The 15,513-nt window shown below is 41.6% G+C and overlaps 1 protein-coding gene across 1 annotated transcript; it reads left to right on the top strand.

Annotated features, from left to right (window-relative positions):
• On the top strand, nucleotides 1–14,682 carry dhtkd1 (dehydrogenase E1 and transketolase domain containing 1). Its single transcript, XM_040133124.1, has 17 exons — nucleotides 1–823; nucleotides 1,136–1,288; nucleotides 2,528–2,739; nucleotides 2,885–3,079; nucleotides 3,274–3,543; nucleotides 4,180–4,351; nucleotides 4,516–4,714; nucleotides 6,196–6,508; nucleotides 6,602–6,686; nucleotides 6,791–6,930; nucleotides 7,074–7,224; nucleotides 7,341–7,447; nucleotides 9,908–10,072; nucleotides 10,196–10,278; nucleotides 10,559–10,725; nucleotides 13,471–13,556; nucleotides 13,657–14,682. Exons 1-17 carry the CDS (start codon nucleotides 652–654, stop codon nucleotides 13,756–13,758), a joined length of 2,772 nt encoding a protein of 923 aa, XP_039989058.1. The 5' UTR covers nucleotides 1–651; the 3' UTR covers nucleotides 13,759–14,682.
• Nucleotides 14,683–15,513: the final 831 nt, after the last annotated feature.

Genomic DNA, 15,513 nt, shown 5'->3' with positions numbered 1-15,513 from the left:
CACGTTCATGCTTGCGGGCGAAGCGGCAACACACTTGGTCGTTCTCTGTACCTGTGTTCTCGCGGACTTGTGAAACGTCATCAGTCACAGCCCAAGCACTGTTCCACATCTAAGCCAATTACAGATCGAACATTAGGAAGTGTTCTCGCTCCGCCCGCTTTGTCGAGGGTACATCGGGAGCTTACTTGTGTGGACTAGGGGGCAGCTAAGTGCTCCACAATGCACTGCGCGCCAACCAGCGGCAACGGCGGAGATTTTGAAACAGGCTCAAAGCTGGAACGATTTTCATCAAAGGACTTTTAATATATCACTTCGTTAAGTTTTGATATTGTTTTTCAGGAGATGAGGAGATACAGGAGATAATTTTTTCAGGTGGGTTGCCGATATGCTGCCCAACTCCAAAAAGTCCTCCCGTCTTCTGGAAGTTTGTACTCCTGAGTTGAACTTGCCCACTTCGAACTCCCAAGTACGGAAGTCCTAATTTGGCCTGAGTTAAGGTGCAGGTACTTAGTACTTCAGCCAATAGGCTTCCGATGCGGCGTCTCCTCCCACAACGACTCTCTCTCTCTCTCTCTCGGCAGTATGGCCGCCGTCCCGTAGTCGTTATTTAGCTACTGTCACGTACAAGATTTAAGCTTTACACTTTAAAACATGTCGGCCCTACTTGCTCTGAAAAATTCGCTCAGCAGACTGCCTCCGGGTGTCGCCCGGCAGGTTGTCGGCTGCAGTTATCACACCGAGAAGGGTGTTTACGGATACCGACCCAAACAGATCGACAAGGACCACAAGTTGCAGAGCGACCGCATCGCTGCACTAAATCAAGGTCAGTATGGGGTTAATTTACAAAGTGGTCAACGTAACATCACCTAAGAAGAAGGCGAAGAGTCTTTTTAATCATCAAATGATGTTACTGACTAAGAAACGTGCTTTCATTCTTGTTTGTAATGTTATGTTTACTCCAGTATCGGTTTTAAACTTGTGTAGAATATCAAATTCCCATTTAAATGTTTCATTGTTGATTCAGAGGGGGGTGTTGTTGCTGTTAGTCGAAGTGGCCACTTTCACCCAGTGGCTGACACGGAGGGTATCATTTGTTGTGGAGCAGCTCATCCTTGTTGTTTTGCTTTGTGCTCAGATCATGGTCTTGCGCGTCTGGTGGAGGCATACAGAGCACATGGGCACAAGGCTGCTAAAATTAACCCCTTACTACCCCAAAAGCCTGTTGCGGACAGTGTCCCGGAGATAAACATGCTGAGTGGCACCATAAGAGGACAGCTCAACACCTCAGGTAAATGACAGCCGTGGATGGAAACCTACAGAAAACGTGCCTCAGAGGTTAGGATAATGACCATATATTGTTCTCTCCAAATCCTGTTCTCCTATACATGCAACATTATGTAACCTGCACTCATGGATGTGGATTACTGAAGGGCATACCGGACAGATGCCAAGAGAGTCAGGGGGCTCTGGGGCCAGAGCCTCTGTATGAAGTGACATTTAATATTTCTTACTGGAAAGTCAATGAAAAGACTACAAATAGAGGCGAAATTACCACAAAGCAACCGTAAGTAGACATAAAGCGACTACAAACAGATGCAAAACAAATACAAAGAGATTCCAAACTACCACAGAAATGAAAAAAAAAGGACAACAAAGATGTACAAAACAACTACACGGACACAAAACAACCGCACAGACACATACAATGACCACAAAGAGATGCAAAACAACAACACATGACATAATTGAGTTGTTTTTGTTTGTCCGATAATCTGAGGGTTCTGGTTCACCTGCAAAATGACTACAAATGTCGTTTTACATCTCTTTCAGTCCGGGTGTCTGTTTCCTGTGTAGGAGGGGTGGTGGGCCCTTTACATGTCTGTGCCCACTGTCTCATAATCCTTCTATGCGCTTACTCTGTAACTAGAGCGTTTACGTTTATTCAAGTTTTCAGATACATTGCAGGATAAACTGATAATGATTGGTTGATTGTCAGTGGTGAAAGTAGTATTTATACACTTGAATGAAATAAAGTAGCAGTACAATGATGTAAAAATACTCCATTACAAGTAAAAGTCCTGTTATCAAAATTGTACCTAGGTAAAATACAGCAAAACGTACTAGTATCAGAAGCAAAAGTACTTGTTCAACAGAAAAAAATCCTGCTTTGTTGTAATTTAAATTATAAAAGCTACTTGTATTTTTTGTATGTCAAATCTTAATATGCAAAGTAACTATAAGTATAGCTGTCAGATAAATGTAGTGAAATAAAAAGGAATATATTGCCGTCTGAAATGTAGTGGAGTGTTAAGTAAGATTAAATGGAAATATTCAAGTAATGCCCAAGTATGTCCAAACTGTACTTCAGTACATTACTTAATGTAATGTTAATGTTAATGTTAATGTACATAGTTACTTTCTACCACCGTTCACCTCACAGCAGCAGTGCTCGCCCCTGTTTGCCTATCACTCCTCAAAACCCCTCACGTGTAGGTGGTACCATTACTCATGGCACGTGTTTCTGTAGGTTTGCGGCACTTTGGAAAGGCCGAGGCCTCGCTGGAAGAGGTTCAGGCCTATCTGGAAGAAGCCTACTGTGGCCCTCTGTCCGTGGAGACCAGCCAGCTGAGCAGCCTGGAGGAGAGGGAGTGGTTCGCCGACCGCTTTGAGGAGCTCAAAAGGCAAAGTTTCTCCGCTGAGGAGAGGAGGCAGCTGGCCAAGATCATGCTGGAGTCTCAGGTGGGTCCAAGGAGAAAGAGGAGAATAAAAACCGTGTGAAACAATGCACCCGATAGTTTGGCTCACATCTTATCACATTTGATATGGTAATGTCTCGTATTTTTAATCCATCTATTTCTCTGCTTTTTCCTCTCACGACCTGTAGGAATTTGACCACTTCCTGGCCACCAAGTTTGCTACTGTGAAACGTTACGGAGGAGAAGGAGCAGAGAGCATGATGGGCTTTTTCTACGAGCTCTTCCACCAGTCGGCACACAGCGGAGTCACTGATATTGTCATCGGCATGCCCCACAGAGGCCGACTGAACCTCCTGACGGGCCTGCTGAAGTTCCCACCCGAGGTTAGACCGTCCCGACAGCCACGTTTAAAAGAGACAGAGAGTATACTTTCATATCATCCATGGCCTGACAAGATCAGATTGTTTATTTTGCACTATTGTAATCACACATAAACAAGTCACGGTTGGCAGCCCAAGAATAAACAAGGGGGAGATAACATCAAACAACCCTGTTCTTCCATCTTCTTTCTCTCCAGCTCATGTTCCGCAAGATGCGTGGTCTCAGCGAGTTCCCTGACACCTCGCCTGCCATCGGTGACGTCCTCTCCCACCTCACCTCCTCAGTGGAGTTGGATTTCGGAGCCAGACGCCCCCTTCATGTGACCATGCTGCCGAACCCATCTCACCTTGAGGCCATCAACCCGGTGGCCCAGGGCAAAACCCGAGCCAGGCAGCAGCTCAGGAAAGAAGGGGACTATTCACCGGAAGACAACGCCCAGCCAGGGGACCAGGTCATCTGTCTGCAGGTACCAGGTCACAGGAAATGAGGGGAGAGAGATATGGGAAGAAATTCAACCATAGTTCCTGGATGGAAACAAACTGTGGATGTTAGGATTGTATAGTCACATCTTGAGGCCTCCAGGAAACCCATAAACATTTTCTGTAATTAAAGGGACAAAATTTAATGATAGTGCAGTCTTGGCAGAGGTATACACCTTCTCGTGTTAACCAAGGTTTAACAGCAAACAAGCTGATATTCTTATTTTAAACAAAACTAATCAGATGTAACAGCTGTGAAATATCATTTAAGTTCGAAAACGGCACCAAAGTCTATCAGGTTCGTTGAGAAACAAATGTGTGCTCACAGTAACTTTTGGCCATGAGTTGTGGACCTCCAACATGATGTGTCAGCTGAAAGCCTTTTTTTCTTTCCAGTGCTGATCCAGGGTTCATCCCTGGGGGTGGTAGATGATAACAAGCCTCCACATGGCAATATTAGAGGAGTTTACATTCTCTGTTCGGCATGGTCGAATGGCTTAAATTGTACGACTGTAAAGCGATGGGAGGATAATGTCAAGAAGGGAGTTGTTAAATACATCGTTATCAAACTTGGTGCATAATTAAGAGTTACTAAAACTTCTCTGTTGTTCTCTTCTCCACAGGTCCATGGTGATGGCTCTTTCACTGGTCAAGGGATCGTTCCAGAAACTTTGACCCTCTCAAACCTCCCTCACTACAGAGTCGGTGGGAGCATCCACCTCATTGTGAACAACCAAGTGGGTTACACCACTCCAGCGGAGAGAGGGAGATCCTCTTTGTACTGCAGTGATGTTGGTCAGTAAAACTCACAGACAGTATCAGTATTAATGAATTAAAACCCCTTTACATAGAATGCTTCTGTGATTATCGAATATTATGACATGTCTTTTAAATTATTCTAATGTTTGTAGGAAAATGAGACATTGAGCATCTTGCAATCATAAACATTTGCATCACAGGGAAGATTGTGAACTGTGCTGTGATCCACGTAAACGGAGATGCGGCGGAGGAGGTGCTGCGGGCCACTCGGCTGGCTGTGGAGTACCAGCGGCGTTTCAGGAAAGATGTAATCCTGGATTTGATCTGCTACCGTCAGTGGGGCCACAATGAGCTGGATGAGCCTTTCTTCACCAACCCAGCCATGTACAAGATCATCCGGTCAGTTCAATTTTTCCTTGTTTACTCCGTGTCATTACACATTTTCCCCATCACTTCAAAAGTTAGAGCAGCATTTATTTTTCAGGATTAGTAAGAAGATTGGGAAACTTCTGAAAAAAGGTGGATTGAGAAGAAACCAGCAGTTCCCAACCTTTTTGGCTTGTGGCCCCTTACAACAAAAGCAGTAACTTGTTATCGTTCAGATGTCTATGAGTTGTTATCAGTTCCACCAAAGAGTGAGTTCCTCTATTTAGGTTTCATCTAAATAACTGAGGCCCACATAGGTAAAATTATCCAGTATTTCACAGAAACAGCCAGGATGAGAGAAAAGTCCAAAGAATTAAAAAAAATTTGTGTAACAGATTTTTTTTTTTTTCCCCTCCCCCATTAATCATCTCTCTCTCCAGGAACCCTGTAACCAAGGGGTCAGGCCCCCCGTAGGTTAGGAACCATTGAGAAAGACTGATATTTCAGCAGGTATTGGTCAATATTTGCTTTTAAAATGTGATACTCTGGTCAGCCCTGCGCTGTTGATATTTGGCCAATTGTTGGATTAGGATTTGTATGATCTCTTTTTCTAGGAGTATCCTAATACAGCTGGTAAATTACCAAGCAGCTGATGAGAGACAGCCTGAAAAGCTTTTCTGTTACCGTGTTTCTATTGGTATCAATATCAGTATTAAGTAAGTTGGAAAACAGTAGATTTTTTTTTTTTTGTCACCTTCAAAATACCGAAACAGTCTGCTGCTCTCTGGAGTGTCATTTTCACTGTCCAACCAATATTGAAAGACGTCACAGATGACTGACCAAAGATGATCAAGTAAAGACAACAGTTTGTTTTCATTCTGATTAATGTCGGCGATGTGGAACTTGAGTGTTGTTGTTAAAATATCCATAAAGTGGAGCCCATAGGACCAGTACCACTGGAAACTTAATCTAAACTGACATAACATTGTTTGGAGCATCTTGAAATTCCCTTTAGAGATTTTATTCAATTCCAAAATAGAGTAAAACCAAGAAAGTTGGTTTAGAAAATTCAGTACCCTTCTGAAACACTTTTTGAATCATGTGTAGATTAAAAAACTATTGTATGTCAGTGGGGGAAAGTAACTAAGCACAGTTACTCGAGTACTCTACTTTAGTACAGTTCTGAGCTACTTGTACTTTACTTGGATATTTTAATTTTATCCCTCTTCATACTTTTACTCGACTACATTTCAAAGGGAAATGTTGTTACTTTGCAGATTAAGATTTTAGAAACCCATGCATTGTTATACAGTAATTTAAATCTCCCATGACCAATAATAATGATCCAATGGTATAATATATAATAAAGTAACACTTAATTAAAAGATCTTAAAAGACCCACTTAATTAACTTCCCTCCGTCACTGGTGTATATTGTGTTCTTGAAATAATACTGGTTAATGAAACCTCTTCACATCGTTAATGAAACATTGTCACGTCGTTGCTTTATTGCAGCTCCCGTAAGAGTGTCCCCGACTCCTACTCAGACCAGCTGATCTCTGAGGGTTTGATGACTTATGCCGAGCGTGACGAGATCAAATCCAAATACTACAGCATGCTCAACGACAAGCTGGCCAATATGACGCTGTACAGCCCCCCACCCACCAACCTGCAGGGCCGCTGGGGGGATCTGGTCGAACCCCAGGCCAGAGTCACCACCTGGGACACGGGTGTCCCCATTCCTCTGCTGCAGTTTGTAGGAGCAAAATCTGTGGACATCCCCGAGCAAGTCCAGCTGCACAGTCACCTTGGAAAGACCCATGCTCAGGTACGGCCGTTGTCTCCTTCATTTCTGTTGGGTGGTCTTGTGTTGCAGCTAGATGATGGTTTGTTTGTTTTTTTTCCTCTTTTGTGAACTCAGGCACGGTTGCAAAAGTTAGAAGAGGGCACCAAACTGGACTGGTCCACGGCAGAGGCCCTGGCTTTCGGCTCTCTCCTCTGCCAAGGTCAGTGTCAAGCAGAAAATAAATCAGATCAAATTTAAGAATTATTGAATTTTTATGGCTGTCAAGTAAGTGAATCCGTAGACTTCAAATCATTGTTGTTGCAGGCTTTAATATTCGAATCAGCGGGCAGGATGTTGGAAGAGGCACATTTAGTCAACGACATGCCATGGTGGTGTGTCAAGACACCAATGACATGTACATCCCTCTAAACCACATAAGCCCTCAGCAGACAGGTTTACTGGAGGTAACACTCTTATAAAGCAGACAAAACCATCAGTAAATAATGATATATTTAACACATTAGTTCATTTGTAAGACCTCCTTTTCTCAACAACAAGATTGCTTCCTCTCATGTGCCATATTGTGGGGTTTCGTTTGTGCGTTTAGGTGTGTAACAGCCCACTGTCTGAGGAGGCGGTGCTTGGATTTGAATATGGTATGAGTGTCGCACAGCCGAAGCTTCTTCCCATCTGGGAAGCTCAGTTTGGGGATTTCTTCAACGGAGCACAGATCATCTTTGACACCTTCATCTCTGGGGGTAAAACTCCTGACTACTCTTATACGTCTGCTGTTAAAAATTGCTCACATTGTCTTAAGATTTTATAAACATTTTTAAAAGTTCATACATCGGATGTGAAACTGTTTTGTCCCCAGGTGAAGCCAAATGGCTGCTACAGTGTGGGATGGTGATCCTGCTGCCTCACGGCTACGACGGCGCCGGCCCTGAACACTCTTCCTGCCGTATGGAGCGCTTCCTCCAGGTCTGTGGTGGGTCTGTAATGCTGCATCCATGTCATATCAAGTAACCGGTTTCGGATTTTGTGTAAATGTTCACATCAGCCACAGTCCGTCTTTCAAGTCGATTTAAACCCACGTTTATCTTGTGAAAACACAGTATTTTTAAGCCTCACACAACCAAGTCTTCCATCATACAACCGTTATGAGTAGCCCAAAGACGTGAACGATCACAAGTCAGAAACATGGGAGTCTTTCCCACTACATGTTAAAATCCTGCAAATTCATTGGCTGTTGCTTAATGATATACCAAACACACCTGGGAAGTTTAATGTTTTGCCTCAAGCAGTGCAGAAGTTATCTTTTCAATCCCATTCATTTGTAGCTATGAGTATATTGCTACTAACAACACATGAAAAAGTTAAAGGAAAGGTTTACAATTTTTCTAGTCTGTCTTAAAACAACAGTGCTGTGCCCAGGTGAACATTAAAAAAGGTTTTGCTTGGTGTAACCATTCTTCCTGTTCATACTGGCCATAAAAAGATCCTTTCATAATGTCTTTTGAATGTAAGTGAATGGGGACAAAATCCACAGTCGTCCTTCTGTGCAAAAATACGTTCAGAAGTTTATGTGACGATAATCTGCGGCTTTAGCTGCTTGAGTTACACAAATCAAGTGTGTATCTTTCGAAGTTACCGTATTTTGTGTAGGATGCGATGACGGACAGGATTTGCAGTTTTGTGCAAAAATGTTTTTAACGATAGGAGGTTAATATAATATGAGGCTTCAGCAGTCTGGGTTAGTCAAATCAAGCAGAAACTCTATATTCCACTGTTACAGCCATTTTCCCTCTTAGTGTTTCTTTGTTGCTCCGCAGTGGAGGGATGGTAACAAGAAGCAGGAAGGTTTTTACTAAAAAGGCTGTAACTATGGAAGAGATCTGCTTGATTTGTCTGACTCAGGCAGCTAAAGCCTCAGATTATCTTCAGACAAAAGTTTGAAGGCATGTTTACAAAGGAATGAGGGCTGTGGATTTTGTCCCCCATCACTGACACTGAAAGTGCATTAGAAAGGGGATCTTCATGGCCAGTGTGAACAGGAGGAATGATCACAGCAAGCAGAACCGGTTTTAATGTTCATACTGGCACCTGATCATTTCTTTAAGACTGACATGAAAAATTGTGAACCTGTCCTTGAAGCTGAAACTTTTGTGAACTAATGTTCCTTGGCCCCCTTAATAATTTTAGGCATAATTATTACACTGCGTTCATGTGCTGGTGTGAAGATATAAATAAGGAAACAGGCACCCGCATACTGTGAAGTAAAAAATGAGTCGAGGAGTCATATTTAGATTTAAAAAAAAAAAAAAAAGTATCATGCCACAGACATTTTAGTCCATGTCTTCCCTCTTCAGCACAAAGGAAGGCAGTGCAGCACAGAGCGTTATTATTTTCAGGACTCTAACCGGTGTAATCAAGAGCAAATCGATGGAGATGATGTTTCCTAATTGGCCGCCAGCAATCGGCAGACGAAAGACATCAGATTGAGGCTTTGTCCGAAGGAACCCCCTCATCCACTCATTCACTACTTTCTATATAATGGACACTGTAGTTTATTCTTTGTTGAACAGTAAAGTGAGATTTTTGGACACTGAGAAGTGTCACACCTTGTTGTTTTTTTTTTTTACTCCTATAAAATGTGATGCACGATTTCCCACAGTGGGTTTGTTAAGTAGTGTACATGCCATGGGCACTGTTTGTCACTACATAATGGGAATTTTTGAGGGCACTATATTCAGTTTTTGTAGACTTATCAAAAATATGTAAATTAAATTATATGTTTATTACAGAAGTCATAGTTAAAGGTGGTGTTATACATTACATTATATTTAGAGGTGTTTCCAGTTTTTTGTACCCTATGTACGTACATAAAGAGAGGAGAATATCAGAAACATCTCCAAGTATAATGCAGTCCAGACCTCAGTGCTAAAACATACAATTTAATTAACATTTCTTTGACGGTATCAAAGAACTGAACATCATCTGCAGATTATAAAAGCAGACGTTATGGCAGAGCATTTCTGTTGGATTGCATTAGACTACTGAGGTATACTTAATAAAATGTAGTGTCTGGAATAACATTTTAATTGTGCCTTCTGACACACTAGGTCTACATACAATTCCTCCAAATAAAAATGAGTGAGTGACACATTCAGAGCTGGTAGGCAGTCAAATCATCATCATCATCATCACCGACCAACATACCTAGTTTTAAAGTCACATTTTTAGTATTATTTTAGTGTTGTTTTCAAGGTTTGGCTCCGTCTCTGCCGTTACTTATGGTGGGATCACCCCAGAGGTACGAGTCTGGATGTTTCCTGACTGAATGTCTGTGCTCTACCAGCAGCTTTCTACTTGGTTCTGTGTTTGTGTTAGACATTACCTGAATTGTTAATGATTGCTAACTCGTCCTCTTTTGTGTCTTAGATGTGTGACAGTAAAGAGGAGGGTGTGGACGGCGACAGCGTGAACATGGCTGTGGTCAACCCCACCACTCCCGCCCAGTACTTCCACCTGCTGAGGCGACAGATGATCCGAAACTTCCGCAAACCTCTGATTGTGGTTGGACCCAAGACACTGCTCAGATTTTCTGTGAGCACTGTAGACGCTGTGAAGAACATGTTTAACATTTTATCTGCAGCTCCTTTTATAGGTTGTTGTTTTTTTTGTTTTTTTTTATTTAAGTGGGTGGACAATGTTCTTTTCTTCTCGCAGGGTGCAGTGTCCAGTCTGACCGAACTTGCACCAGGAACATCTTTCAGACCAGTGTTAGGTGATACCTCAGTCTCAGCACAAAGGTACATTTTCACGACTGTAAAAACTTTAAACTTCTTCTGTGGGATGTTGATTATTCAGTTAATTTTTCGGGTCCTCAATGTGTTGGAATATATTTAAATGAATAATTCAACTTGAAGGACTTCAAAGCTCATCAGTGTAGTGTTTGTGGACTAGTTTCCATGTGATGTTTTGAATAGCCCTTAATAGAACCAGCTTAAACTTAGAAGACACTCGGTTCGAAAGCACTCTCCAAGTGCCCTGTACAGTACATTAAACCCCTGTTTTTCTCATTCCACTCAGTGTCCAGAGGGTGGTGCTGTGCGCAGGGAAGCATTACTATGCCCTGCTGAAACAGAGGGAGGCTTCAGCAGCAAGCCAGAACACAGCGCTCATCCGTGTGGAGGAGCTGTGTCCGTTCCCACTGGAGGCTCTGCAGCAGGAGCTCAGAAAGTACCCCAGTGCCAAAGGTAGTGTGACGCTGCACCGGCCTCTCCTGTCTGACTTAAAGAGCCCCACATTCACTCCTAGCAGGCACGGTAGCTTTACATGTGCCTTTACACTAGCAGTTTGTTTGCTTTGACCTGAGTCATATTGGTAGTTAAATTCTGTATGTTTTGTTTAGGGGTTTTGCTGCTGTATAATGAGTAGGCCAGGGCCTGCTCATGAACAAATGAACACTTTCACAAATCTAATTGAACACTTCTTCCTTCTGCGTGCGCAGTTGCGAACATTTCAGTGTAGCTTTGCCTGAGTCGGACTGTGTTCCTCACCATACATTACCATTTTTGGACTTTATATCACTTATAATTTCTCTTCAAAGAATATTTTATGCAAAAAATTTTAAGTCAACTTTGTGTTTGACTTTCATTTAATCAGTCAGACGTATATTCAGCTCGATGGTAATTGTTTGTGAGGCCATAGTGTGTAACGTAAGTTGTCTCTGTGTCCACTGTTCCTCTCTGGTAACCTTTCCTGTGTTTTGCAGATGTCATTATTTTCGAGGCATTTCCCTGTGATAATACGTCTTTGTCTCTGTGACTGATGATAAAGAGGAAATGCAAGTTCATCTATGATGCACTTTTTACACATCATGGCCTTTATGTAGTTCCATATGTAAAGCTTAAGAATGGATTAACATTTAAAAGACAGTGGGAAGGGAACTAAATAACCAAATAATAATAGACCAAAAAACAGCATAATAAAAAACAGATCTGCTGCAAGTTTGTTCCAGATATAAATGAGGAGCAGAGAAAAGCCTGCTTTTCTGTGTTTAATGTTAATCCTCTTAACTTTGCTTTTTTTTTCTAGAAATCTACAGAAACACCATTACAGTAGTCTGTCCTACTAAAAATAAACCCATCAATGAATTTTTCGAGGCCTTTGTGAAACACAAGCCCTTCAATTCTCAATATATCTTCAAGGTGGCACTTACTTTTGTAATTGCCCTGATGACTGTAAAATCTTCCAACATGTCTGAATCCCTTTCACCTGAAGGCAAAAAGCAGAGCCAAAGTGAGCAATGACCTTTTGACCTTTGCCGACAGCAGAGAGTCCATTCACTTTTATCTTTACTAGGTAAAGGGATTTTTCTTCAGTAAACTTGTTCACATGATTGAGAAGGACCCGTGTTGCCAGATGATACTGCCTGTAAAATCAGGCAGCAAAAACAATTACAAGAACAGCTGCTCAAGTGAGTCACGCTAAGCTGAATGCCAACCCGGAGTATTCGGCAACTTCAATGACAGTCACCGCTTGTATTAGTGAGTCCTCGAGGAAGGCATGAAATAACCAGAAAAAGTGCAAACATCTAAAGTATGAGCTACATCGCATACCTTCTCAGGCAACATACAAGCTGCTCCAACAACCTCCACCTTCTTGATGGAGGTTAAATGTAGACACAACTCAGGGCTGAAAATAGTCAACCGACCCCTCTGAATTTTCGGGTTTAAAAAAAAAATTGTTTAGCTTTTTGTTATTTTTTTTTTTAATTTACAGATAATTCTCCTAAAAAGACGCAAGAACTGATCATCAGTAAAACATAACGCAGGAAAAGACAGTGCTCTTTGCAGTAAAGATAGAAATAAAATATTATTTATCCAGTTTAATGGTACATTGGAAATGGTAGTTTTTGTCAAACATTTCTTGGACTTCTGAAACCAAACCTACGCCCTTTAGTGTTTGTAACTCAATGCAATCTTTCATTGAGGGTCTCGTTCATCAGTCTTTGTGAAAAAGTGGCTGGCGTTCCTGGAACATGAAGTTCTAACTACTTTTCCTTTCCAGTATTGTTCTTTCAACTTTTTTGCTGTAATCCCCGCTGTCGTTCAGTCCTCCCTGTCCACACGTAGCTTGCGGTATTTCGGGGTTAATCAGTAATGTTGCCTGTCAAAGGCATCTACAGAAAAAAATAAGAGCTCCAACACAGTTATATTCATTATCAATTAATCTGTTTTTTTTTTTTTTTGGACCAATCGATTAATCATTTGGTTTATAACATGTCAGAAAACATTGAAAACAACCATCACAATTTTCCAGAGCTCAAAGTGACATGTTAAAATAATTCAAATCCCAAAAATGTTCAATGTACTATCATAGAAGACCAAAAACTAGCAGTATTCATATATGAGAAGCTGGAACCAGTGGCCTTTTTATTGAAAGCGACTTAAAAGATTAATTGATGATCATAATTGCTTCTTGTAAATATTTTGTCGATTGTTTCAGCTCTAAAAAATATTAAATGATGATATTAGATGGAGTGAACTGACTAAAATACTGTTAAACAAGGTTAAACATAAAACTACTACTAATGATGATGATGATCTTCCTTTATGTAGTACTTCTCAAAAACAAGTTACAAATAAAATGCAAGAAACACGAGAAAATATGTAAATAAACAAATAAAGTAGGTTTTATTTCAAGGCTGGATATTAATAATTTGCATTGTTATAAATGTGATTCTGAATTAATTTTTCTTACTACTTGTGGAACAAAATGTGAAAGTTCAGGTTTCACTTCAACTCTCTGTTACATTGTTCTCACCAAACACCGAAGTAAATCTAGTTTCAGTTTGATCCGGAATTTCTCAGGGGAGGAAAAAAAAAAAACTTCACCCAAAGTCGTGTGTTTGGTCTGAACTCACTCTGAAAGTATGAATCACTTATTCTTTTACCTGTCAGTTGTTGTAATCGGTTTTCAATTCTGTTCCCCCGCAGAGTTTATTTGGAGTCAGGAGGAGCCTGAGAACATGGGTCCCTGGTCTTTTGTAGCTCCCAGGTTTGAGAAGCAGCTGGCCTCTAAGGTGAGCAGCGTTTGAAATAAAACAATCTACAATGTGAAGCTAAATGGTCTGTAAACGAATTAAACGCACACAACTTGTTCCCCTGTCCTGTCCTGATCAGCTCCGGTTAGTGAGCCGACCTGCGCTGCCTGCCCCCGCTGTCGGTATCGGGACCCTCCACCAGCAGCAACAAGAGGCCATCCTCACTGCCACCTTCTCCTAAGACTCAACAAGACCGGGAACCAAAAGAGGCCCGTACACAAACTTCAATACGACACTACACACCCTATCTGCTGCTGTCTTCCCACCATCATCACTAAATGCACAGAGGTGCTGCACGGCAGACATGTGGGACCTTTAGACGGTGCGGAGTTTTGAAATAAAATGGTCAATAATATAAATAAATCAAAGGAAAACTTTGATACTTTTCTTCGTACTCTTATAATCTATCACAGGTTTTAACAATTATGTTTATGTGGTTTGAGGGCAAGGCCTGAATTCCTGTTTACTTGTTTTTTTTCCCCTTCCTCTCCTTTAACATGCCCTGTTTTTCTCTATTTGTTTAAGGTTAAAAGGTACTATGGTAAGAAAAAAAAGACATCTGCTAATCTGGGTCGGATCTGAATCGAGGCCTTAGAGAAGATGTTTACAATGTGATTGTACTAAACAAGCACTGGGGAATATATCTTGCCTGTGTGAAACTTGTACGGGCTCCACATTTCAGGAATCAAAGCTGTTCAGTTGTCTCACGCATTTAGTCAGCTTGAGTTAATTTTTCTACCGTTCTGAAGAGGAAATATCACTGTAAGTTGTTAGAGATCTGAGTGTTTTGGTAATATTTATATAAGAATGGGACTAATTTAACTGAATTTGACATTGCATTAAAGAAGGAGATGAAACTGTTTCTGAATGCACAGAGAGAATTGTTACCGTTGTGATTGTTAAATGTTAATCCTACCGTGAGATAGTTATGTCTGGACATTTCATTGTCCAAATTTGGGCCAAGAAGTACTTGATTATTTTCATTATTTAATTGGGGTTTAAACCAAGACTTGAGATCAAAGTACTGGCATTAAAGGGCTACCGTAAATAAACAAAAATCTGAATACTCAAATGGTAATATTCTCAAATAAATCTATTTTCATGATGGTGCGTCGTGTTTCTTTTCAACCGGTCTCATGCTTGTAAACTCACCTGTAAAGTCTGATATACTGTAATATGAAAATATGGTCTTTATTCTAATTTTAGTCTTGATAAGTAAAATCAGTAGCTGGAGAAGATGCCTTCAAACTGAATTTATGTAAAAAAACAAAAAGCAACTGTTGAAGTTTCCCTCATTTGAACCTGCAATAAAGGTTTTAGTTACAAGCGGGGTCATGCTGAGGTGCAGCTTCTCACTGTGCCAGAGCCAGTCGTGCGTTGAAGAAAGATGAGTTTGCTAATTAAGTTGCTAATTGCTAATCAAGACTAAGCTGGAACGGTGCTCCGGGCAGACCCCCCCCTCACCAGGCTCAATGTCAAACAACATACACCAGACTTCATAGGAAAAAAAAAAAATTAAAATTGATACTGATCAGGGATCCGCCCCAAAATGTGATGGCTTCTTCCCCGGCCCGTGTCCCATCCCTCCACCGAGTCCGATGCAAATCGGTTGGGTAGTTTTTGCATAAATCCTGCTCCCAGGCGAAAAACGTAACCTCCTCGGTGGAGGTGATGAGGGTGAAAGGAAAACGACTCGAATACTGTAGAACCCACATTTTGTACTGGTTCTGAAACAGTTCGGCTTCTACAAGCCTTCAACCGAGACAGACAGAACCCATGGAAGAAAGTGCGAGGGCGGCCACGGGTCGCCCGCCGCACGCGAGCGCCCAAAAAACTCCCGGCTACGCCCCTGCCGGGAAAAATTTCAACGCGCGTTCAGACGAAAGCGCTCGTCCGCGCGGCAACCGCGCACAGAAGCGACACTTGCTGAGACGTG

Source organism: Xiphias gladius, chromosome 8, assembly GCF_016859285.1.
Source record: "Xiphias gladius isolate SHS-SW01 ecotype Sanya breed wild chromosome 8, ASM1685928v1, whole genome shotgun sequence".
NCBI classification, from domain to species: Eukaryota; Metazoa; Chordata; class Actinopteri; order Istiophoriformes; family Xiphiidae; genus Xiphias; species Xiphias gladius.
Note: the sequence above shows the minus strand (reverse complement) of the source record. Positions and strands in the feature narration are given on the sequence as shown.